Consider the following 25361-nt stretch of genomic DNA (forward strand, 5'->3'; position numbering starts at 1 on the left):
ACCTCTCAGCGTAGAGACAGTAGCCTCGGGAGCAAATGTAACAGAGTCATAGTGGGAGGAAAGGATGCTGTGAGCAGTGACTGTATGGGATGTACTACAACAGAATGTATTCAGAACTAAGAAATTAGTTGGTGTGGGGTGGCGTTTACAGTTTAGGGTGGCAATCGGTTACTATCTGTGCATTAAAATGAAGAGGGACAAAATGCTACAGTTGCAGGAAATTTAAAGTAAGGAGGTGAAAATACTGGAAACGCTCAGCAGACCGGCAGCATCTTGGACAGTCTCAGGTCTGGAACTGGGTCTTCCACCATTTCTCCTTTCAGAGATGTAGTCTGATGTACTGAGTTCCCAGCATTTTCTACTTCATAATTTTACGTTTTGTTCCTGCTGCACTGCAGGGAACATGGCAGCCTGCTGTGCTAGGCAGGATCCCACACAGCAGAAAGATTGCGATCAAATGAGCTCGGTTTAGCTGCTGGGGACAGTCTGAAGTGTATCGGCATCCTCTATACAGACCGGGGAACCAGCCTGAGCACCGGCCCCGGCAGAGGGTCATTAATTTCCAATTCCAATTCCACCTTAGTCACGGCAAATTACCGGCACCAAAGCGTCTTTGTATGAGTGATAATATCGGGCCGGTGACTCTGAGGATATGGAACTGACAGTATACGGGCTTCGGTCCAGGTTGGTAACTCGACAACAGGGATCGGAATTTCCTCAGTCCGCAGTGAAGCTGAAATCCCGGGATGTTGGACATTGGTTATGGGGAAATCACCGTCCACACTGCCCAATAGGACATCATACCTGTCAAGTATTTTGGAGATTATTTAAGAGTTAACTGGGGAGTTGGGTGAAATTGGGCAGTGATGTTGCATCTGAACTTTGGTAAAGTCTGTAATAAGATCCCGCATGGCAGCTGATCGGGAAGGTTCGGTCACGTGGGATTCACGGGGTGCTGGGGAGGTGGATTCACACCGGGATCGAGAACAGGAAGCAGAGGGAGATGATCTAAAATGGTTTTAGCGAATGGAGGCCTGTGACGAGTGGGATGTGTGTGTCAGTGTCGACACCTCTGTAATTCATTATTCATGCCATTGATTTGTATCTGAATATACAAGGTACGATTAGTAAGTGTGAATTGAATTGAATTAAATTGAATTGATTTCTTAAATCCTTCACATACATGAGAAGCAAACATCTTTATGTTATGTCTCGGTCTAAATGTGCAATGCGCAATGAAAGTAATTTATAATAATTTATAATGTATTGAGCAGTCCATATAATATAGAGTACACTCAATGCAGCGTGAATTAATCAGTCTGATGGCCTGGTGGAAGAAGTTGTTCCGGAGGCTGTTGGTCGTGGCTTCAAAATTGTTTAATGACATTGCAGTCCACAAGTGTAAAAGAGAACAAAATAATTGTTTCTCTGGATCCAAAGCAAGACAGAAAAAAAAACAAAAAAACAAAATGACAATCACAACAATAAACAAAACACAATATATAATGTATGATAGTTTAAAAACATTGTTCGTATGTCCCTGAAGTGACGATAGACACAGGAGTTTCTAGACATTTGAGACTGGCATTGATTATACGTCCATAAAGTGACGTTAGGCACAGGAATGTCTAGAACTGTCAGGAAATGTTAAACTACTAGTGGGTGGGATGTGGAGGGTGGGTTAGTGAGTAGAGGTGTTGATCAGGCTTTCTATTTGGGGAAAATAACTGGTTTAAGCCTGATTGTCCTGGCGTGGATGTTACAGATTCACAATTCCTTTAAGGCAACACCAGAGTCTTCAAGCGAGTTTTGGGCATATATTGGCATTTCTATCTCACGCAGCCTATTAAGAAGAAGGGTTAGGATATTAATGCTAAAGTTGTAAACGACACCGTGATTCCAAAGTTTGCAGAATTGTGTGCAGTTATGGTTAGCTACTTGGAGGAAAGATATCGATAAACGTGAAAGAGTGCAAGGAAAATTACACGGACATTGCTGGTATTTAAGGAAATAATTATAGTGGAAGGTTGAACAGGTTAGAACAGGGGAATGATGGGGTATATACAGCTACAAGTAAAGGAAGGAACCATGGACCCTAGGTTGGGAACCCCTGCTAGCGATATAGAAATCTATGATGGTACAAATAGGGTGAATGCAGGTAGGCATTTTCCCCTCAGGTTGGGTAAGATCATGGATTTAGGGGAAACAATGACACATTTAAGGGGAATCTGAGAGGAAACTACTTCACTCAGAGGGCGGTGCGAATGCGGAAGCAGTTCCCAGCAGAAGTGAGAGATGAAGGTTCAATTGTGGTTTTTGAGAGATGGTTGGGTAGAGGGAGGTATAGAGGGCTGTGGTCTGGGTGCAGGGGGATGGGACCACACCGAACATGGCACGGGGTGAATGGGCTAACAGTCCTGTGTCTGTGCTCTAAGGGCTCTGTGAATCTCAATTGAAACTTCTACACATGAACCACATTTGTTGCAGACAGGTGGTATCCAACATTGTGTTTTTATTTTGGACGAGAGTCTGCACTGCTCAGAGCTCTGTAGAGCTGGAACTATCAGGAAATTTACTGAATGCACCTCGACAAGGTAAATACAACAGCTGAAATTTTAGTTTCACCGTTACAAAATGGCAGAATGTTCTGTTCATCTTTGCCATAATGAAACTCAGAACATGTCGCATTGAATGTGTTATTTCCTTTTTCGGTTATCTTTGCGAGCTACTTCCTCCTTTGCCAGGGCAACAGCTCACCAGAGCTGCAAGAAGAGCTGAACATGTTTATCGCTGTCTGGTTTCTGAATCTCAGCGGAGAGAGAGTGGCTTTGAGCATTCACTGTGCGGGATGGATGATGTATGTGCTGGAATGAAGAAACAACTAATGATTGTAGGGATTGCATTTATGCAATTCTATTCTGTGTGTCAAACATCTTGCAGTCAGTCAGTGTTTTGTGCATCAAAAGAACAAAAATAAATCTCCTGTACTGTGCTTCCAGTGCTATATTTTCAATTTGATATTTAAAACATTTAGTTCCTGTTATACGCCGGGAAAAGTGGCTGCTAATTGACCTGGGCTACACCGCCCTCAACAATAAAATAATGAACAAATATGCTCAATCTAACTGTCGAGACAAGTTGAAATGTATCAGTGCCCTCTTTAGGACCCAATATCCATGTTTCTCCGTCCAGACAAAGGATCATCAGGCTCCAGTTCTGTCATGGGTTGGTGTTGGAGTGTAAGTTTTTGAACTGGGATTAGCTGAGACACTGCCGCATATAACCGGCAGCAAAGAGCCCTGAGAGAGTTGGTGCCTGAGATACAATCTAGGGATGGGGTCTCCAGGAATATGGAAATTGTGGTGTTTGGGCTTTGGTCCACGTTGGTGCTTTTATAGATGCGGCTGGGTGTTCCTCCTTCCGCAATGAAGCAGACGTCTCCGGGGGCTGGATATTGGTAGCGTGAATCTCTCAGTGTGAGATCTGGAAAAGATGTGCGAGGCTCTCGGTGTGGGCTGTGACCCTCTGAGGTTGGATCCCGGGATACCGCACTTGTTTTGACCCAGATAAATGCATCAGGGATTAAGTTGTCTGGGTTTATGAGCTGTTGAGCGAGTATTCCTGTTCTGTGCTCAGATCTTTGGTTCTGAATTTCCATTTGAAGTAAAGCAGAGAATGAGTCCTCATTCTATCCCTCACAGGGAGAGGCTGTGATTAAATACTCTGTTTTGTGTTTACACCAGTAGAAATAGCACAGGGTTTCAGAATTCAATTCACATTTGGAAATCCCCCCTCACTGCCACCTGTCTATCTGCCAGTGAGAATCAAACAGAAACTCGAGATGCTGAAGATGGAACAGAACATGGAACAGTACATCACAGGAACAGGCCCTTCGGGCTCAGTGGTGTGCCAAACCAGCTGAGAAGCAAATCAACCCCCCCATTCCCAAAACTAATTCCTACCTACACAATGTCCATATCCTCTCAATGTTCCTCACACCCACGTGCCTGTCTAAACGACTCTCAAACGCCTCCAATGTATTTGCTTCCACCACCATAACAGACAGAGCATTCCGGGCATCCACACCTCTCTGAGTAAAACAAATTACCCTCACATTTCCTTTGCATCTACTCTTTCACACGTTCATTGCATGTCTTCTGGTATTGGATATTTCAAAACAGCGAAACCATACTCCCTGTCTACTCCCATACTCCCATACTATCTATGTCTTTCATACTCTTATAAACCTCTATCAGATTTTCTCTCAGTCCCCACCGCTCTATGGAGAAGAATCCAAGATTTTCCGCTAAAAACTGGATGATGTTTGAATTCATTCTGACGAAAGGTCAGGAAACCGAATTGTTAACATTTTTCCTCTCCCCACGGCTGTTCCTTACCTGCAAAGCGTTTCTAGTAATTCCAGTTTCTCTTTACTACATTCACCCTGGAACACTTTAAATCTCCTGCGAATGGATCAGTGCCCCTGCGCTCGTTTAGTAAGAATTGATGGAAGAGTAAAGAAACCACAGTTTTTCCCATTATCCTGATACCAAATGTCCTGTTTTTTCTTTCCCCGGAAATGTATTCAGTACAGTTTTTGCTAACAAGGTTCAAAGAATAATCCGAGGAATGATAAGCATTTTGCATGAGGAGCATTTGATGGCCCTGGGCCTGTGTTCAGTGGAGTTCAGGGGGTTGGTTGGAGGAGTAGGAGAAGTTAGGGCGGGCTTGATGATTTACACCGACTGAATGACAAGAAGTCTGGATGCAGTGGGAATAGAGAAGGTGTCTTGATTAGACGGTCTCGGATCTGAGTGTATTGCCTCAGAATAAAGAAGCTTCACTTTGAAACTGAGATGAGAGCCAAAGATTGGTTAATCAGTGGAATTTGTTACTACAAAGCGTGGTGGAGGCTATCGTTGGGTATATATCATCTACTGGATTGCTAAATAGATTGAGTATTATAGCAGGGAAGCAGGAATACAGTGCTGGAAAAAAAAAACATGCTCCATGATTGACTATGGATCACCTATTTCTACTCCTATATATTATGACTTGTATCTGATACCATGACTGAACAATGACTTTTTTTTTATCCCATCTCAATCAAGTGAAAATCTCCAGATGCAGTGTTGGAGGCAATCATTGGATATATTCATGTTCTGGATTGCTAAATAGGTTGCGTATTATATCAGGAAAGCAAGAATACGGTGGTGAGAGAAAATCCTCCAATATTGATTATGGAATAGACTAGAATGACCGAATCACCCAATTCTACTCCTATATATTATGACAAACTTTATACCGTGACTGAACAATGACTTCTTTGTAGCCCATAACAAACAAGAGAAAACATTTAGATGCTGGAATTCCAAGCAACACACACAAAAAGCTGGAGGAACTCAGCAGGCCATAAAACATCAATAGCAGAGAGTAGAGTCGACGTACAGATGCTGCCTGGCCTGATGAGTTCCTCCAATTCCAGATTTCTTCACTCGGATCCTGATATATGCGTTCAAGATTTAAATTTCAGGTTAATGCTTTGATCTCGTTTGTAATAGTTACATACATCATTATCTGTCTGGTTAAAGTTGGACCTGCGGTGAGAGGTTTATTGGAAGAAAAGCCCGTGACCGAAAGCAAACCACAACTGAAGACGAGGGAACAGTAACAAGGAACCAACCGGAGGACTGAAAGCACCAACTCGAGGGAACCCTTCTGACTCGGTTAACACTGGCTCAGTCAGGAGAAAGTTTGGTGAGTCTCATTTACTCAAACACTGGTCCTTTAGACATTACATTTCTGTACCAAAGAAAATAGGAAATAGCTGGAGGGAGGCTGAAAAAACCTAGAAGCGCCATTCCAGATGTACTACTGTGCTGTCAGCATCCCATCTCTCTGAAGCCATGCATATTCCCTCATGCTGTTTGCTCATTTCAAACTTCTCACTTCTCATGTTTCCTTGTTTGTCTGTATTACGTCATAATAATTTCAAAAAGCGTTGAGAATTCCCTCCCAATATAAGACGCCGCAACTGCTACCTGATATAGTGATTGCAGAAATGCGGAATTACCATGAACTACAGCAACATGACATTGACTGCTCTGTCTATTACAAGCTGCAATGATATACTTGCCCTCGTTGTCATGCAAGCCTCTACTAAGAGCAAACCTTCTTGGAGCCAAATGTCCCAGCACCACATTTCTTTCAGTTCTAACTAGCAAATGCCAACCAATAATTTACATTTACATAGCCTGGAGTCAACAAGCATTTTTCTACCAAGAAATTGTCAGAACTTATGAATCTGCGATTAACAAGAAGTAGGTTTTGCAATGTTCCCATTTGACCCTGTACCAAAGGCACGGGTTATACCTGTTCTTGAGATGAACGAATGTCCTTGAAGCCAGGACTGCTGTCGCTGACGGAGTCGGTTTAAACTCAGTTCTTTTCGGATGGGAAGCAGCGTGTTGGGTCTGGTTATGAAGCAGTTGATATTAAGGTAGATGCGATGTTCAGAGAGACTTTGGAAGGATTGCCTGTGGACAGAGCATCATGTAGTGAAAAGAAGCAACAGGTTACCCTCCTCTTCCCACCCCACTCCCACTCACCCTCTCACCCTCCTATTTTTTGCCGGTGTTCATGGCGGGAGTTAGGAACTCTTTCTACTCACTGACCAGTGAAATTATACCCTTTTATTCCATTTAAAGCTCTGTTTGTTTATAAAGAATGGGGTTGAAGTGCGATCGGAATGAACTTGGGAGAATGCGTAAAAAAAGTTTAAATCAGATCAGCAGCAGGTTCGGTAGGCCGAGTGGTCCACTTATGCATTTGGGTTGTGGTCCACAGTCTCCCCATCTACCACGCGCACCAGCTCACCACCCAAGCGCGCCCTCTCGCGGAGCTTCGTCAGTCTCGGGCTGACGTTGAGACGATTTCAGCATGCTGCGCGTGCCCGGTATCTCTCGTGAAGTGACGTAACATTTACTTGGCTCTCCTTGGTGACACCAAATACCAATTTAGCATAACAGCAATGGGGATATGGGCTTCGTCATTAAGGGGTTTCCTTAACAAGGAGTTGGCGGAGCTTTAAGGGCGACAGATTGAAGTGGGAGTTCAGGGGTTTTATCTCCTCTGAATGAGAAAGGATGGAGAAGACTTCAGCATATTTTTAGTGGACACCGATAAAGTGTTGCCTGCAAGTGCGGAGTCGGAGTGATTTTGACAGCAAGTCACAATCTTACTATCTGGAGGGACCCGGTGGCTTCATTTTGTTTGAGGAGTCTGGGTTTAAACAACGGAGTAAGCAGATGCACCTTAGGCCAACAGTCTGTCCCAGTGGGTGTTGTGGGGACAGATGCTTGGAGTATGGTTGCTCCTTGTCTACATTAGGGACAAAATGCAACATTTACAAGTATGTTATTGGCTGACAACATTTATATTGATTCAGTATTTTATTTATGATGCAATTATTGTCCAACTTATGTTCGTTTAATTGTCGTTCAAAACATACATGAAAACCCATGAACACAGCCAAATACAACAGCGTTACTGCACACTAAGCCTCCTTGTTGGAAACTGCCTCTCTAAGATACCCCAAGGGCATAGGCATTTCCTGAATAATATTATCTATTCGTCATAGTCTGTCAATTTCTCCTTTACCTTCTGTTTTACCGAACAGAGTGTTCTCCAAGGAATCCTGTCTTCTCATGATGTGGCCAAAATATTTCAGCTTTTCAAGCTTCCTAGTGAGCAGTCTGGCTGTATTTCTCCAAGTATTGATTTTTCGGATCTTCTTGCTGTCCAACGAACTCTTAACACTTTCCTCCAGCATCCAAAGTCAAAGGTGTCGATTTTTTTGTATTCAGCCTGACTAATAATCCAGCTCTCACAGACATACATCTCAACTGGAAATACCATAGACGTCTCTACGGTCCTTCGTAGACAATGTTATGTCTGTGCTGTTCAGTAGTTTCTCTAAATCCCCATTTCTGTCCTCCCCAGAAATAAATGCCGTTTACTTCTGTGGCTGCATGTACCATCTATAGAATTTTTTGTATTGAGGAAGACAAAATTCGTCACTGCTTCCACTTGCTTTCCATTTATCACCACGGAGTTAACAGGACTGGTTGGTTTTGTTAATATTGAGCACGAAGCCAGCTTTCCACTTTCTTCTTTCACGTTCATTAGAAGCTGCCTCAGATCCTCCTCACTTTCAGCCATTAGAATATTATCACCTGCCTATCTGAAATTGTTAAAGTTTTGTCTGGTAAATTTGATTCCAACATCTCGTGTCCTCTAGACCGGCATTCATCATGATGTGTTCAGCATATAGATTAAATAAGCAGGGTGACTGTGTGCAACCTGGTCATACTGCTTTCTCAAACTTGAACCCGTTTGTTGTTCCCTGCTCAGTTCTAACTGTTGCTTCTTGATCATTGTACAAGTTTCTCATAAGGCAGAACAGATGTCCCGGTATTCCCATTTCTTTAAGGATTTGCCATAGTTTATTATGGTCCACACGGCTGAAGGCTTTAGAGTAGTCAATAAAACATTGATAAGTACTTTTCTGGAATTCTTGCGATTTCTCCATTATCCAGCCTAGGTTAGCAATATGGACTCTGGTGCCTCTGCCTCTTCTAAAAGCAGCTTGTACATCTGGCTGTTCGTGTTCCATATATTGTTGGAGTCGTGCCTGCGTGATCTTTAGCATTACCTTTCTCGGATGTGAAAATTGTCAGTAAGTTTTGGTAATTTGAACAATCCTTTACATTTCACATCTTGGGTATTGAAATAAAAATGGATCTTAATCCAGCCTACAGGTCATTGTTATTTTTTGGATTCCCAGAGCTGATGGAAAATTGCATGCAACACGTTTACAGCACCATCTTTTAGAATTTTAAACAATTCAACTGGACTCCTGGCACATCCTGCAGCCTAATTATTGGCAATGTTTTCTATCGCCCAGTGGACTTCACTTTCCAGAATGTCTGGCTCTACATCGATGAGGGGGCCATTGCAGGTGTCATCGCTGTTGGGTCTTTCTACAATTCTTCTGTGTGTTTCTGCCAACTCCTTTTGATGTCCTTTGCTTCTGTGAGGTCCTTCCCTTCTTTGTCTTTTCCTATGCTCATTTTACATGAAATGTTCCTTTGATTTCTCTAATCTTGTGTAACAGATCTCTTGTTTTGTTTTATTTCCAATTCTGCTGGCTTCTTCAGCTTCAGTGCATCGCTCCTTTAAGTAAGTTTCCTTATTCTTCTTTGCTATCTTCTTGAACTTTGTGTTCAGTTGGAGGTCTTTGTTCCAATCTCCATTTGCTCCCTGTAATGTAGGAGGGTGAGCAGTGACGTTACGAACTTGTTTTAAATTATGAGGGACAGAGGAACTGACTCACTCCTTTATTTGTGTAATTCAGGTCATTGCCAGCAGGTGGGGCTTTCTTCCACTCGGACGGAAGACAAGAAGAAGACAATCAACCAACGTCAGTCAGAGTCAGAATGGACACAGGTATGTTCACTGGGCTCTTTCTCATTAAAATTCGGTCCTTATGGTACATGTGTAGTCAAATCATCAATAGTTCAGAGGGATAAACTTGGGCGATAAAGGAGCAGAGAGAAAGCATTATTCCAAATGGTAAAGCGTCCATGAGCATTGAACAATTCACCAGCTCCAGCACAGGGACCTAACGAGTCGAATCGCTCCCCTCACCACACAAATCTTCACCTGAGAGAAAGGAGAAGGAGCTCCTGAATAAGGTGGGAGTGGGTAACACTCAGACAGGAATACAACAGCGGGCAATGTAACAGTCGAGGGGACAAATAGAATTTATGTCAGCATTTGGTGCGCTCTGATGTGGGAAATGCCTCTGACAGCCAGTGAGAGGAACAGATGTTGTTTTCACTTTGGGAACGGCAATGGTGAATTCTCTCCCGATTTTTGGGTTGTTGAACAATGGAGGTGAGAGGATTTTCCCAGTGTCTTGTTTTCTGTGGCCAATTTAAAGATCATTATATTGTGGGAGAACGGGCTGTGTGCAGAAGACAGTAAACAAGAGAAATTTTACACAGGGTATCTGGTGGTTGGTGGGGTGGGCTGCCGAAACAATGAAAGGTCCTTGGCGAATAGGATTAAAGTAAAACAAAATGATAAGTGGAGCGGGCACCGCACAAAATGCTGCAGTTACTCAGCAGGTCAGGGAGCATCTGTAGAGAGAAATTAACTACCGACATTTCGGGTTGAGGAGTCTTACAGAATTTGTAAATTGATTTCAAAGTTGTCTTGGGCACATAAAATGGAGTCTGGATTGGAGGAGCGGTGTTCTGGCTGAAGGTCTGTGACCAGAAGTGTCCACAAGGATCACTGCTTCACCATGTGTCGTGTGTGATGTAAATAAATTAATAATACACTATGTGTTGCTGAAAATGATATACTGGGTGGACTGATTCGTTGACTTACAGACTTGGCGGAGTTGCGTAAATTTGGGACTGTTGTCAGAGTGTTCAGCATCCAATCATAAATATGAACAGAGTCAACAAGTACAGTTAATTCAGGCAAATGTGAGAGGTTGCACTTGTGAGAGGTCAAGGTCGCGAGCGATGTTCACAGTGAGTGCTGGGACCATTAGTAAGATTGATGTATGATCGAGCCTTGTGATGGATATGCATAGCTATCTGAAAGTGGAAACACAATTGGTAGGGTTCTAACGATGAGCTGAGGTGTTTGTTAAAGTTGGGCTGTAACTTGATGAACGTTAGTTAAGAGACGATTTCGATGCTGTGCAAAAATCTGGTAACCACATCACGAGAATGTTGTGAAGAGTCTGGAGAGGGTGCAGATGAGTTTCACCACAAATCCCAGAGGGAATAGGTTTAAGATTAGAGGGTAAAGTTTAAAGGGGATTTAGGATGCATATTTTCCACAGAGAGTGATCGATGTCTGGAATGAGCTGCCGAGGGAGGGACTGGAAACAGATACTCAGCAGCATCTGAGAGGCTTTTGAACTCATGAGTAGGGCGGGAACGGAGGGATATTGATCATGTTCCTGAAGATGGGATTGGTTTAAATTGGCATCGTGTCTGCATCCGCATAGTACATCTACAATTTTATCTTCTATGAATGACTACAGATCTGAACTCCGCAATCTCCGCCTTCCTGTCAAATTGTGAGGATCACCACCTGCTACGGTTGACGCGATTCTAAATGGAGCGATTGGAGCAGGCAATTGAGGAGGGTGTGGAGGGAGTCAGCTTCATGTTAATGGGCGAGGATCACCTCACCGGGCTAGAGTATCATGTAAGTGGTTGGAACATAGGCTGAGTGTAGCTTCTACAGAATCTATCACAGACCGACAGAACCGGTGTAACGGCGCCTCTGGGCTGTGAAAATCCTGTAATGCTTGTGGTCAAAATGAAGAAAAGAGTTTTCGTTTGCAGAAACTCTGAAACTTTATTAACCAATATAGGCCTCTGTCCATTTTTCTCAACACATTCACTTTTAGACAGGTTAGGGTACAGACAATGATTGAGAGGTGAATTTAGTGACGTTCAGTTGCCGGACATTGCAAGTGGACAGAGAACCACTTTACACCACTCAGTCTGACATTACATCATGTTCCCAACACTCGAACTTAATGGCCATACACCCGACTATTTTAATTACCCCCGGGTTTTCCCACTAATCAAATATATAGTGACTATTTCTCAGCTCATTTCTCCAGTCTACCTTCAACCGCATCGTCAATTGCACAGGCAGTACTGAATATCGTCTCACTTTTCAACTACTAACCCTAATTCATTTGATCAAATCTCCCAACATGCCTCACGGTTCAGTTACATTCTGTTCCTTGTGACTGTTCCATTTGGAGTTTGTAATTATCACAGCATATACTGTTAACACTGGGAACTGCAAAATCTTACAATTGAAAGTAGTCCAAGCATCTGCAGTTAACTCGGAATTACCAAGAAACTCCTTTCAAATGGTCCTCGTGTTACTGGGACACATTCACCTATTGCTCACCAGATTGAATTTTAGTGAAGAGCCAAACATGATCCCTAGAACTAACATTCCACACGAGACAGCTGACAATTTTAATCCAAACTTCCTTCTCTGCATTACCACCATTTGACTTTGGTCTCTCTGACACGCAGAAAAGGATTGCAATTGCTGTCTGCTCCTCACTGCCAGTTCTCTGCTGCGGTTCGCCGGGGATTACCACAGGGAATATCAACAGTGACCCTGTCATAGCTTGACTTAGCCATAGTCATTGAACTCTACAGTACAGCAACAGGCTCTTCGGCCCATCAGCTCCACATTATACGCCTGGTCACATTGATCTGCACACCGACTAGAGACATTCATACCCGTCTCATTCATGTACTTAGCCAAATAATTTTAAATGTTCAAATTGAATGCACGTATACCAGTTCCGGTGACAGCTGGTTCCATACTCTCACCAGCCTCTGAGTGAAGATTTTCTCCCTCAAATTTTCTTTCATCTTTCACCCTTAATCCAAGACCTCCAATTCCGGTCTCACCCAACATCACTAATACATGCCTGTTCGCATCTACAGTCATTATACCATTTATGCACTTTTATTCCTCTATCACATCTCTCCTGGTTCTCCTGCACTCTAAGACAGACCTAACCTATTCACACTTCCCCTATATCTCAGGCCCTCAAGTCCTGACAAACCTTTATATAACTTTTTCTGCACTTGTTCAATCTTATTGATATCATTCCGAGCGGTTGGTGCACACATTGCTCCCAATTAGCCCCTGTAACATCAATTCCGACAGACTATCTCAACTTCTGTATATAATATTTTGATTTATGAATGCCCATATCCTGAACGTTTTACCAGGACATCTACGCCTGACACTTTTAAGCAATTTTTGATCTGTATTCCCTGATATCTTGGTTTTACCGCACTGCTCAATGCTCTACCACTCAATGCCTTAGTGCTATCGTGGTTTGTCCTCAAATAGTGCAAAACCACACACTTGTCTTGATTAAATTCTATCTGTTGATCTCCATTCTACGTTTTTCCAGCTTTTCCAAGTCCAGCTGCAAGCTCTGTTAAACTTCCTCGCTGTTACTACATTGATGTCATTCACAGATTTACTGACCCATTTTGTCACATGTCATCCAGACCGTTTAGATATGTGACATAAAACACCAGACCCAGTACCGATCCCTGAAGGACACCACCTGTCATAGACCTCCAGTCAGAGAAGCAAACCTCTACTACCTCTCTTAGCTTCTCTCATGAATACAATATCTAAACCAACTTACTACCGTGTCATGAATGCCAAGCGACTTAATCTTATTGACTAGGTTCCCATGAGGGACTTGTCAATCGCCTTGCTAAAGTCCATGTTGACAACATCCACTCACTTGCCTTCATTACTCGCTTGCTAACTTCCTCGAGAAACCATAAGATTGGTTATACAGGATTGACCATGCGAAAATTAGTGTTGAATCCTAGTGAATCCTTCTCCATCCAAGTACTCATATTCAGTTCCTTAGAATACCTGCCAATAAATATACCACCACTTGTGTTAGGCTCACCAGCCTATAATTCCCTGGCTTATTCTTGCATCCTTTTCAAACAGCGGAACAACATTGTTACCCTCCAATACTGCTGCACCTAGCATTTTAAATATCTTTACTAGAACTCCTGCAATCTCTGCACTAGCCTCAGACAAGGTACGAAGGAAAACCCTGGGGATTTATCCACACTATTCTGCATTAGTCAGCAAACACCTCCTCCTCTGTAATCTGTACAGAGTCCACGAACTCACCGCTGTTTCACCTCAATCTAAAGACTCTGAATGTCTCTCAAGTAAATGTAAATGCAAAAACATCTATTTAAAATCTCCCCCACCTTTTCCAGCTTCATGCATAAAGGCCCACTCTGAACTTCAAGAGGACAAATTTAGTCCGTTGGTATATTTTTGTTCAAAACATATTTGATTTTTGAATTTATACCTGGGTATAAATCAGGCCCTCCTGATTTCCTCCTTTAGTAGCTCTTGCATTTCTTGTACTCATCAAGTACCTCATTTGATTCTTCAAGCCTATACTTGCGATGCGCTCAGGGCCGTGATATCACAAAAAAAAACAAAAAAAAAAAAACATCGGAACGTACAAACTCTTCACTTGTGGTCATTTATGGATTAAAAATCTGTACTCTCAAAATATCAGTTTTGAAGGCCTCTCACTTATCAAGCACATCTGTACCACTAAACAACCTGTCCTAATCTGCTTTCGTCAGATCTTTTCCGGTACCATTAAAATTTGCCTTTCTCCAATTTAGGATCTTAACCTGAGGACAAGACCCAATCCTTTCCACAATGATCTTTAACCTAATGACATTATGATAACCAGATCCAAAGCGTTCCCCTGAACACACCTCTGTCGCTTGCCCTGTCTTGTACCCTGATCGGAATTCCAGAATGTGCTCTGTCCAGTTGTCACATGAATATATTGATTACAGAAACTCCCTGGACACATTTGACCTACACTATCCCATCCAGCGCTTTAACACGGAGTGCCAGTCAATAAATGAAAACACAGTATGTTCTGTTTTTTTGTTTCTGTGATCTCCCTGCACATTTGTTCTTGTAAATCCCGTTGACTATTGGGTGCTTTATAATATAATCCCACTATGTGGTCATACCTTTCTTAGTCCGTAGTTTCACCAATGCAGTCTCATTGGACCGGCTATCCAGTTTGTCCTGTCTGAGCAATGCAGGGATATTTTCTCTGACTGGTTATGCCAGCCCTCCATCTGTAATCCCTCTCGCTCTATCGAATCATGTCTAACCCAAAGGAACCCTGGAATGCTGAGCTGCCACTCCTGAACCTCCTCCAACGAAATCACGCTAAAGGTTACAATGCTGTAATTCAATGAGCTGATCCATGCGCTAGGTTGATCTGACTTTCCTACAATACTCCTTGCATTGAAATAATACGCATTTTGGAGAAAAGAAGTTTCACGATGCTTATCCTTTAGTTTCCTGACTTTGCATGTCGGCTTAACAACATCTTTCCCACTCAACCACTCCACTATCCACGTTGGTTCTTCATCCCCCTGCAACTCAAGTTTAACACCTCCCCCCTCCCCATGTAACTCTAACAAACCTTCCCGCAAGGGTATCAGTTCTCCTCCAGTTCAGGTGCAAAACGATCAGGTGTCTCTAAGCCCCAACTTCCTTGGAAGAGAGCCCATACATCCAAGCATCTGAAGCACTCCGTCATGCACCATTTCATCAGCTACACGTTAGACTGTACACCGTCCTATTTCAGGCCTCATTCGCACGTTTTATGGGTAGCAATCCTGAGAACGCGGCCATGGAGTTCCTGCCCGTCAGCCTAGCATCTAACTCCATGAGCTAACTTTGCAGGGCCTCATCACACTTCACTAGTACATCAGTGGTACCAACGTGGCCTACGACCTCTGGCTGCTCACCGTGCCCTTAAGAAAGTTTCAGAGTCAAAGCGAGGACTCCCTGACCTTCGCAACACACCATACAGAAATCTTGTACTCGTTAATAGAATCTCCTGTCTGTTCTTCTAACCCTTGAGTTCCCCTGTCAGTGCAGTTCACTCTTCTCACCCTTACTGTGTCACAAAACGAAACTCAGTGCCAGAGACATAATCGCCGTGGCATTCCTCTGTTAAGTCATACCCCGCAACTGTAAGCCGTATACCTGTTATAGTGGGGTTTCCTGAAGTGGCTGCCTGTCCTCTTTTCCCCTCCTGTGTCCTGGCCTTGGTAACAGCTCCCTCCCTTTATCGACTGCCAGCCGACCTCGCAGCTTTTTGAAATAACCTGGGTTCATCCAGCTCCAATTCCTGAACACAGTCTGTAAGAAGCTGTAGGTGGATGCAACTATATGGTTATATGGTTAATTCCTGAAGGTGTAGTTATCGGGGACATTGGAGGTTTCCCTGCCTTGCCACACCCTGTATGAAGAACATTCCACTATCCTGCCTGGTATTCTCACTGTTCTAACTGTGAAAAGGAATCGAAAATACTATAGAAAATCTACCTAAAGCCTCTGCCTCTTCTCACTGAAACCTCTCTGACACAAAGTCTCAACTCCACGCTCTATCTCTCAATCACTCACATTACGTCTGCTCCGCCTAAGCTTTGCCAAGTGGATAAGTACCCCGCAATCTGTGGCGCGGAATGTCCCGAACGACCCCCTCGCTTTTCTTTTTAAATCTTTACCCCGCTTTGAACACTTCAATGTCTGTTAGCGATCTGTGGAGAGCAGAATATGCTGGGTCAGTCTATGATCAGGGTAGATTTGAAACCATCCCTCCGCTCCTCAATATATTTCCCATTGTTCATTACAGAGCGTGACTGAGCTCGCCGAGAAGGGGAACCGAGCGGGCGCTTCCAAACTCCTCCTGGATCTGGTGATGGAGAAGGGCTCCGGGGCCCGGAAGGTGATGTGGGAATCCTTTGTGAAATTACATCATCATTTACCGAGGCTGAGCAGAATATTGAATGAAATACGGGAACGTGGTACGGTGAACAATACACTGTGTATTACAATATAGATGCTGATGAATTTATAGTATTACACAGAACAGACTTCATGCAGGTTAATCTGTTTGAACAGGTGACGGCCAGGTCGCCTACATGGACACTGAGCGGAGTTTATCTGAAGTGCCCAAGCATCTGAAAGGTAAGTGATGGAACGGACATGTCAATGTTTTTAATTCACGCTGAAAGTCTGACTACAGTCTTATAAAGTCTCAGCATTTTCTCCTTGCTATTACCTTCGTTTACCCTTGAAATATATGACGACGTTACATTTGCCTTTTTTGCTGCAGACTCGGACCGTAAATTAACCTCTTTGGAAGCTTGCTAATCCCTCTGTAACTTTGATGTTTCGACCTTCTTCCCATTTAGATAATGGTCCGCACTATTGTTCTTTTAACCAAAATGTATTAATGGACATTTCCAAAAACAGTATTCCATCTGCAATCTTTATGCCCATTCTTCCAATTTGTCTACGCCCTGCTGCAATCGCCTAGCTTCCTCAGCACTACCTACTCCTGCACCTATCTTTCTATCATTCGCAAACTTTGCCACAAAGCTATAAATTTCATCATCTAATGCATTGACTAACAATGTGAAAAGCAGCGGTCGCAATAATGACTCCTGCAGAACACCGCTAGTCACTGGCAGCCAACCAGAAAAGGCCACTTTTATTCTCACTTGCTGTCTCTATCATTCCATATCTCTTGTCAGTCATTCCGATATCCGTGCCAGTAACTTTTCTATCTTACCAACGTCATTTTCCAGTGGTCCAATATGAACTCTTTCCTCCATTTTACTCTTTATATAACTGAAAACAAAGTTTGTTATCCTGTTTTATATTATGGTCTTGATTGCCCTCATATTTCATGTTTTCCCTTCTTACAGCTTTCTTAGTGGCCTGGTGTTGGATTTTAAAAGTTTTCCCTTCTTCCAACTTTCCACTCACATTTGCTACCTTATATGCCATTTCTGTAATGCGTTTTATTACATTGCGATACTGGTACATGTATGTTATATTTCTCCCTCTCAAATTGCAATTTGAATCCAATCATTTTATGATCATTGCCTCCTAAGGTTCCTTTGCATTAAGCTCCCAGTTAAGATCTGGGTTATTACACAACACCCAGTCTAATATAGACTTTCCCCGAGTAGTCTCAAGCACAAGCTGCTCTACAAAGCTATCTCGTGGGAATTCAATAAATTGCCTCTCATGCGATCAGACACCTTAAGTATGCTTGATTTTCCTACTTCCCTTGCATATTGAAGTGTCCAATTACACCTGTGGCATGATCCTTATTGCATGCCTTTTGAAGCTACCTTTGCAATCTCATCTCAACATTTTGGCTACTATTTGGAAGCTTATATATGATTCCCACAGTTTTTTTACCATTGCAATTTCTTATCTCCACCCACAAAGATTCAACATTCGCTGACGCCATGTTACCTCTTTTTAAAGATGCAATTACATCTTCCACCAGCAGAGCCACACTACCACCTATGTCGTCCTGCCTGCCCTTTTGACACAAAGTATATTCTTTGACGTTAAGCTCCCAACTATGGCTTTCTTTCAACCACGACTCAGTGATGCCCACAACACCAAGAGTTCATCCACTTTATTCTGAATGCTACGAGCATTTAAATACCCCCCTGCCATATTAGTTTAAAACACTCCCAACAGCTCCAGTAAATCTTACCGCAGGAATATTGGCCCCCCTCGGATTCAAGTACAACATGTCTCTTTTGTACAGGTCCCACCTGCCCCAGAATTGGTCTCAGTTATCCTAGAAATCTGAGTCACTGCCCCATGACACAATTCTTCAGCCACGCATTTACTGCCACTTCATTCTATTCCTATCTTTACTATCGTGTGAAGCAGGCAAGAATTCTGTGACAAGCACATTTGAGTTCTAGCTTCTCAGCTTCATTCGTATCTCCCTATGTTCTGTCTTCCAGACTTCCTCCCTTTTTTTCTCCCAATGTCATATGTACCAATTTGTGAAAAGACATCTGGCTGCTCAACATATTGTCTGTCCAGAGGCATTTCGGACCCTGGCACCAAAGTACCATCCGTGTTGCCTTTCTGTGCCCACAGAATCGCCTATCTGTCCCCCGACTACAGAGTCGTCTATTACTGATGACATCTTCCTCAGTTTCCTACAGGGTATTGCCTGAGTTCACAGTTACCTTCTGCAGTGTTGCAGAGTTCAGCAGGAGCTGAACACAGTGAAACCACCCGCTCCACACAACACTCTCCTCTCCAGAATCACGTGTGCACTTGGTGCTCGCTGGAACACCGGGGAATCTGCAAACTACCAATAGAGGGGAGAGTGGAGCCTTTAACAATGGATCTCAATCAGATCAGAAATGTTTCTGGGCCGTCGTTCATTTTCAGACACTGTCATCACTGATCTCCCGATTTCACCCAAACAATGTTGTCAACTTTTTTTTTATTCGGGAAAATACGTTGAATGTCTATGTTCATCAGACAACCTATTTCTCTCCGTCCTAAGATGTTCGAAGGAAACACAAGGAGACTCTGCGGGCACAAACTGAAACACTGAGAGTGAACACGATCCTGATGAGGGAGAAGGTGAAGGTTTTCCAGCTGGTTGATCGATACGTTGAGCTCACGGTCATTTCTACTGTTCGAGATCGGAGACTGGTGGAACATGAGCTGTTAGCAAGAGGCAGAGCCCACGAAGAATTGAGAGAGAAACATCTCCACAGAGAGCTGGAAAAAATCCGGATACATCAGTTATTCAAGAGGAGTTTTCTTAAACAATTTCAAAGACCTAACATGGAAAAAAAATCTGGGATGTCCACAGCGGTGGCCGGCGTTCCAGGGATCGGAAAAACAACAATGGTACAAAAGATTGTTTATGACTGGGCCACAGGGAAAATATATCAACAATTCCAGTTTGTCTTCAGTTTCAAATTCCGCGATTTAAACACCATTAACTGCAGAATAAACATGAAGGAACTGATTCTGGATCAGTATCCTTACTTTGGGAATATTCTGAGAGAGGTCTGGAAGAACCCAGAGGGATTGCTGTTTATATTTGATGGTTTGGATGAATTCAATGACAGAATTGATTTTGCTGACAGCCGGAGAAACACAGAACCTCAGCCCACATGCACAGATCCTGAATTCAAGTGCAAGGTGTCTGACATTGTGTACAGTTTAATCCAGGGCAAGCTGCTCCCAGGGTGTTCAGTGCTGGTAACCACCCGCCCCACTGCGTTACATTTATTGGAAAAGGCTGAGATCAGTGTCTGGGCTGAAATCCTGGGATTTTCTGGTGAGGAACGGAAAAAATATTTCATCAGGCATTTTGAAGATAAAATGGTGGCGGCAGCTGTTGTCAAACATGTGAAGGAGAACGAGATCCTGTGCACCATGAGCTACAACCCCTCCTACTGCTGGATCCTCGCTCTGGCACTGGGCCCCTTCTTCACACAAAGAGTCAGGGACCCCCAGCAAGTTCCCAAGACTATCACCCAACTGTACTCCTACTATATTTACAACATCCTGAAAAACCACGGCCGTGAGATTGAGAACCCCCGTGATGTGTTACTCAGGGTTGGTCAGTTGGCCTTCAGAGGAGTGTCCGGAAGGAAAATTGTGTTTACAGATGTAGATTTGATCAAGTACAATCTGCAGCCTTCCCAGTTCCTGTCCGGGTTCCTGATGGAGCTTTTGGAGAGACAGGATTCTGCCCGGAGCGTGGTGTACACATTCCCACACCTCACCATCCAAGAGTTTGTAGCTTCAGTCGCACAATTCCTGAATCCACATCCCGGGGATATCCTGAAATTCCTCACTGAAGCCCACAACACAACAGATGGGCGATTTGAGGTATTCCTCCGTTTTCTTGCTGGTCTCACCTCCCCAATGACAGCTCGGGGCCTCGAGGAGTTTCTGGGTCCATTTCCCAATGAAACAACCTGCCGGGTGATTGACTGGGTGAAGGAGGAGGTTAAACGTCAGATTGGAAACACATGGAGTGATGCTGGTAAAAGGAGCTTTCTGAACTCATTGCACTACCTGTTTGAGTCTCAGAATAGTGGACTGGCTCAGGCCGCACTGGGATCTGTGGAAACACTTTCATTCAGTGGAATGACACTGACCCCGATTGACTGTGCAGTCCTGTCTCATGTCATCAGACTCTGTGATACAATAAAACACCTCGACCTTGAGAACTGCCTCATTCATTGCGAAGGAATCCAACGGCTGGGACCCGGGCTGCACAAGTGCCAGGAGTTGAGGTAACTTGATTTATCTCTCACTCTGAACTGTGAAACTGTTCCATTGTGTTGTTTCAATGTAAAGAAACTGGGATAAAACTGTAATAAATCAGATTGTGAAGAATTCTGACAAATGCCTAGTGAACAGTGGCCATTGGTTTAACTGTATTAAATCAAAGGACTGGCTGCCTGTGTTTCCCGCTGCCTGTGACACGTCCATTGACAATGTTCCTTCTCACTGTTACTGACACCCAGAGCAACACTGACTGCAACAGGTGGGTCAGAGATTCACACCCCCTTCCCAGTGAGGGACAAGAGACCGTCAGCAGACTGTCCCAGTGAGAAGGAAAGAAATGCCATTGTGAGATTGCACTCCCCTGCCAATCCCCGTGTGCGACTATCACCATCAGCCCACCTGTGTGACTGTGCTCACCACCAGATACCCAGTCCCCAATGCGTGCATCCCCTCTCCCGATTGTGGGCCTCCGTTCAGACTCAACCCTCCTGTGCAATCAATTTCTGCATCGTCCCATCTTGTGGGATTATCTTTTCCCATCAGCATCCTCCTGTGGGACTTCTCCTCCTCATCCCCCTTCGTCCTGCTGATTCTGTCTTCCCAGCTCTTCTATGGAGCTGGGAATTCAGAGATGGAGTCTCTTCTATCGACTCCCATCGACATATCCTCATTCACGAATCTTCCTCACTATGGTACTTCCTCCCACACTTCAACCCTAACACATCAGGAACAGTTTTCTAACCATCGGGAAATTGGACAGAATATGTTGAGTTTACAGGGTCACACCGGCACACTAAATTATTGACATTCGGTGAATACCCTGGAGCTGGGCAGTGAGGGACATTGACAGTGATGTGAACTCCGAGCAGTGATTTACTGAAGGGTTTAATGTTTCCTGAAATATCCGAGTGAGAGAAATTCCCCCAAACCCACGGTTTGAATCACTTTGTTCATCAACTTGTTTATTTTTGTTTAGCCTTGGTTGGAATAAACTGGGAGATTCAGAAGTGAAACTGGTGTCTGCAGCTCTGAGGAACACAGAGTGTAAAATACAGAAACTGAGGTAAGTACAGACTGTGGGAGATTGTGTTTACAGTCACTGGGTGTCTGACACTGAACATTAATGTGATCAGTAATTGTGTTACTGATAAACACTGGGGATTTGTACCGTCTGCTGTCTCTCTGTGTCCTTCACCCTCACTCTCTCTCTCTCTCTCATCTCCAGGTTGGGGGGTGTCGGTCTCACAGATTCTGGGGCCGAGGATCTCGTCTCCGCTCTCAGTACAAACCCATCACTGACGGAGCTGAACCTGAGTGATAATAAACTCGGAGATTCAGGAGTGAAACTGGTGTCTGCGGCTCTGAGGAACCCGGAGTGTAAAATACAGAAACTGGAGTAAGTACAAGACTGTGGGAGATTGTGTTTACAGTCACTGGGTGTCTGACACTGAACATTAATGTGATCAGTAATTGTGTTACTGATAAACACTGGGGATTTGTACCATCTCCTGTCTCTCTGTGTCCTTCACCCTCACTCCCTCTCTTCTCCAGGCTGAGTCGTGTCGGTCTCACAGATTCTGGTGCCGAGGATCTCATCTCTGCTCTCAGTACAAAACCATCACTGAGGGAGTTGAGCCTGGGATGGAACTCGCTCACAGACCGATGGGTCCCTGCCCTCCGCCGCTTCATACTGACCCTCCCGAGTCTGCAGCGGATAGAGTGAGTGTTTGTGTTAACATTCAATCTGATAAAATGTCAGCGGATCCGTGGATTTCCTGGTGATATTTGTCTGTGAGTGCTATTGAAACAATAACCCCGGTCCCCTGTTACTGACACTGTTGTGAAAACTGTTTATTTCATCTTTATTCCTCCATCTGTTTCAGGTTGCTGGGGAATCAGTTTGGTGAGAAAGGGAGGAACGAACTGAGAGCTCTGCAGGAACCCAGACCTGGATTGACCGTGCATCTGTGAACATCAGAATGTGTTAACATCACAGGGTCAGACACAGGGTGAAGCTCCTTCCACACCGTCCCATCACACATTCCCGGGGTCAAGCACAGTGTGAAACAACCTCACACCATCCTGTCACATACTCCCGGGGACAGACTCAGAGTGAAACTCCCTCCACACCGTCCCATCACATACTCCTGGGGATAGACACGGAAGAGGATGGGAGTGGGCAGAAACGGGCAGGGGGATACAAATGGGAATCACAACCATAGCAGTTAACAATCAAATTTGAGTTCTAGGCTCGAGAAGTAGCCCAGGATGAAATCAAAGTTGAGGATAATTTTGGAGAACGGGACTCCACCCCTTCCCGTCATCTCCCACGGTCCGCAGTCCTCACAGGACGCCGTCCGTTCCCGTCCACTCACACGGACCGTGATCCCAAATAAATTTCACTCTTTCTCATTCATTGTCACTATCGACACTCCCAATGAGACCACCCCTTCCCATTCACTCCACTCATCCGCATTCCTAATGGGACGCATCCCTACTCATTCGCTTGCATCGTCCATACTTCCAATGGGCCCCGTCCCTTCTCATTCTGTCCCACTGTTTGCCTGCCTGTGGGCTTCGCCCCTTCCAATTTACTCCCCACTGTCTGATCACTCCCATTCAGTCCTGTCGTCCGATCTCCCAGTGGGATCTGACCCTTCCCATTCACCCCCACTATCTGCCTCCCAGTGGGACTCCATTCCGATTATTTCCAACGGGAATGGGATTATGGAAATTGGCGAGAACGCCAGAATTCAGTATTTGACCGAACTGGGTGCGGAGTTTACAAAATTTGACATTTATTAGTTACACGGAACGTCGAGGGTGCTGTGGATGTTGACGGCTTTGTTACACTGACGATGCTCACCTCCTGGCGGAGACGGCGGATAGGATCGGACTGAAGGACCTTCGGCACGTCTTCCTGAAGATGGCGGGGTTTGGTGGAGCATGTGAGAGAGGTTTATGGTTTCCGTGTCCCAAGGCCGGGTGATTCATCGCGCCCGGTTCCCGGTGTCCACATAGCACACAGGAAGTTATACTTGGCACGGTCCCCGCTCTTCATAACGTGGCTGGGAGTTTTGCCAGGCACAGTTCCCGATCTCTGTCTCCACACTGAGAGTTTTACCGCACACGGTGTCGTGTCTCTGTATCGACACCGGGAATATTACCGCACACGTTTCCTGGTGTCTGTATCCTCCTCTCTCCACGACACTCGGAGTGATGACGCACAGGATCCGGAGATGAGGAAGTCGGATCGGTCTCTATTGTTTGCGATATATTTATTATTTGTGATAAACAGTCTGCGCAATCGAGTGGAGGGTGGTCGAGAGTGTTTGTCTTGCGAGGGGCTCCTGATTGAAAATGGTGAATAGGGAGGGAACGACAGAAGGATTTAGAATGTTCACTAGACAGGGAGTGAAAGGTTGACTGAAAATGGTCTCCGGGGAGACAGTGATGGGCTGAGTGACAATGGGCGCCAGGGAGGGGGCGATGGGCGGAATTAAGATTGCCGTGGTCACCACGTTTCTCAGGGCTGACAGGGAGGGAGTTATACACTGACAAGAGAATGGGAGTGACAGGCAGAGTTCAAATGACCGACAGGGTGGGGACTGAAAATTATCACCGGGGGTGATACCGGGAGGAGACATCGGGAGTTATGTGCTGATTAAAAATAGGTTTCTGGATTAAAGCCAGAATATAAAACTATCACCCGGGGAGATTGACGCGCACGTTGAAAATCGTCACCAGGGAGGAAGGGAGGGCTGCACTGTGAGAAAATGGACGCCAGAAGGTGACAGGTCAGAGAGAGTGGCTGCCCGACCTGAAATAGTCCTAGATTCCTTTGCTATAATGGCCTGCAGGGAGAGAGTGATGGACAGAATTCAAATGGCCAACATTGCTTAATTTACATTTGTCATGATGAAATCAGTAAACCGCTGTAACTTCCTGTCCTGGTGTCGCACTCGAGTTTTATTTGAGGTTTCTGCTGCCCCCCCCCCCACCCCGCACCCTGTGGACTGCAACAGTGAGTCGGAGCAACTCACACTGACACAGTATCGTCTCAGCTCCAGACTGAGGGAGGTCGGACTGCCGGAGTCTGGGTGCCCAGGATCTCATCTCCACCCAACCCCCTTCCTGGCTAACTGTCCCCCTCCCGCCCCCCGCAGACAGTTACATCGACTGATATATCAGACGTAAGTCTACTGAGGTTCCTAGTATGAGAGGGATGGTGGATGGAAGACCGGCGTTAGCACGGGGTGAATCTCCCTCCACAGCATCCCATCACACACTCCCGGGGTCAGACACAGAGTGAAGCTCCCTCCACACCGACCCATCACACACTCCCGGGGTCAGACACAGAGTGAAGCTCCCTCCACACCGACCCATCACACACTCCTGGGGTCAGACACAGAGTGATGCTCCCTCCACACCGACCCATCACACACTTCCGGGGTCAGACACAGAGTGATGCTCCCTCGACACTGTCCCATCACACACACCCGGGGTCAGACACGGGGAAAATAAAAACGTCTCTGTAGTGTATC

General features: G+C 44.8%; 1 protein-coding gene across 1 annotated transcript; it reads left to right on the forward strand.

Annotated features, from left to right (window-relative positions):
- The first annotated feature begins 5098 nt into the window (after window positions 1–5098).
- On the forward strand, window positions 5099–24736 carry LOC132390282 (NACHT, LRR and PYD domains-containing protein 3-like). The gene is made up of 9 exons (XM_059962895.1): window positions 5099–5757; window positions 9416–9507; window positions 11126–11292; window positions 16364–16535; window positions 16633–16698; window positions 19067–20822; window positions 21794–21880; window positions 22369–22536; window positions 22701–24736. Exons 3-9 carry the CDS (start codon window positions 11200–11202, stop codon window positions 22786–22788), a joined length of 2430 nt encoding a protein of 809 aa, XP_059818878.1. The 5' UTR covers window positions 5099–5757; window positions 9416–9507; window positions 11126–11199; the 3' UTR covers window positions 22789–24736.
- Window positions 24737–25361: the final 625 nt, after the last annotated feature.

The sequence above is a fragment of the Hypanus sabinus genome, unplaced genomic scaffold (genome assembly GCF_030144855.1).
Source record: "Hypanus sabinus isolate sHypSab1 unplaced genomic scaffold, sHypSab1.hap1 scaffold_830, whole genome shotgun sequence".
Taxonomy (NCBI): Eukaryota; Metazoa; Chordata; class Chondrichthyes; order Myliobatiformes; family Dasyatidae; genus Hypanus; species Hypanus sabinus.

Excerpts from the sequence above, each read along its gene's own strand:
- LOC132390282 (XM_059962895.1), top strand. The coding sequence starts at position 11,200 with ATGGAGCGATTGGAGCAGGCAATTGAGGAGGGTGTGGAGGGAGTCAGC. Across the intron at positions 21,881-22,368 it reads TGTAAAATACAGAAACTGAG|GCTGAGTCGTGTCGGTCTCA; the intron begins GTAAGTACAGAC and ends TCTCTTCTCCAG. Across the intron at positions 22,537-22,700 it reads CCGAGTCTGCAGCGGATAGA|GTTGCTGGGGAATCAGTTTG; the intron begins GTGAGTGTTTGT and ends CATCTGTTTCAG.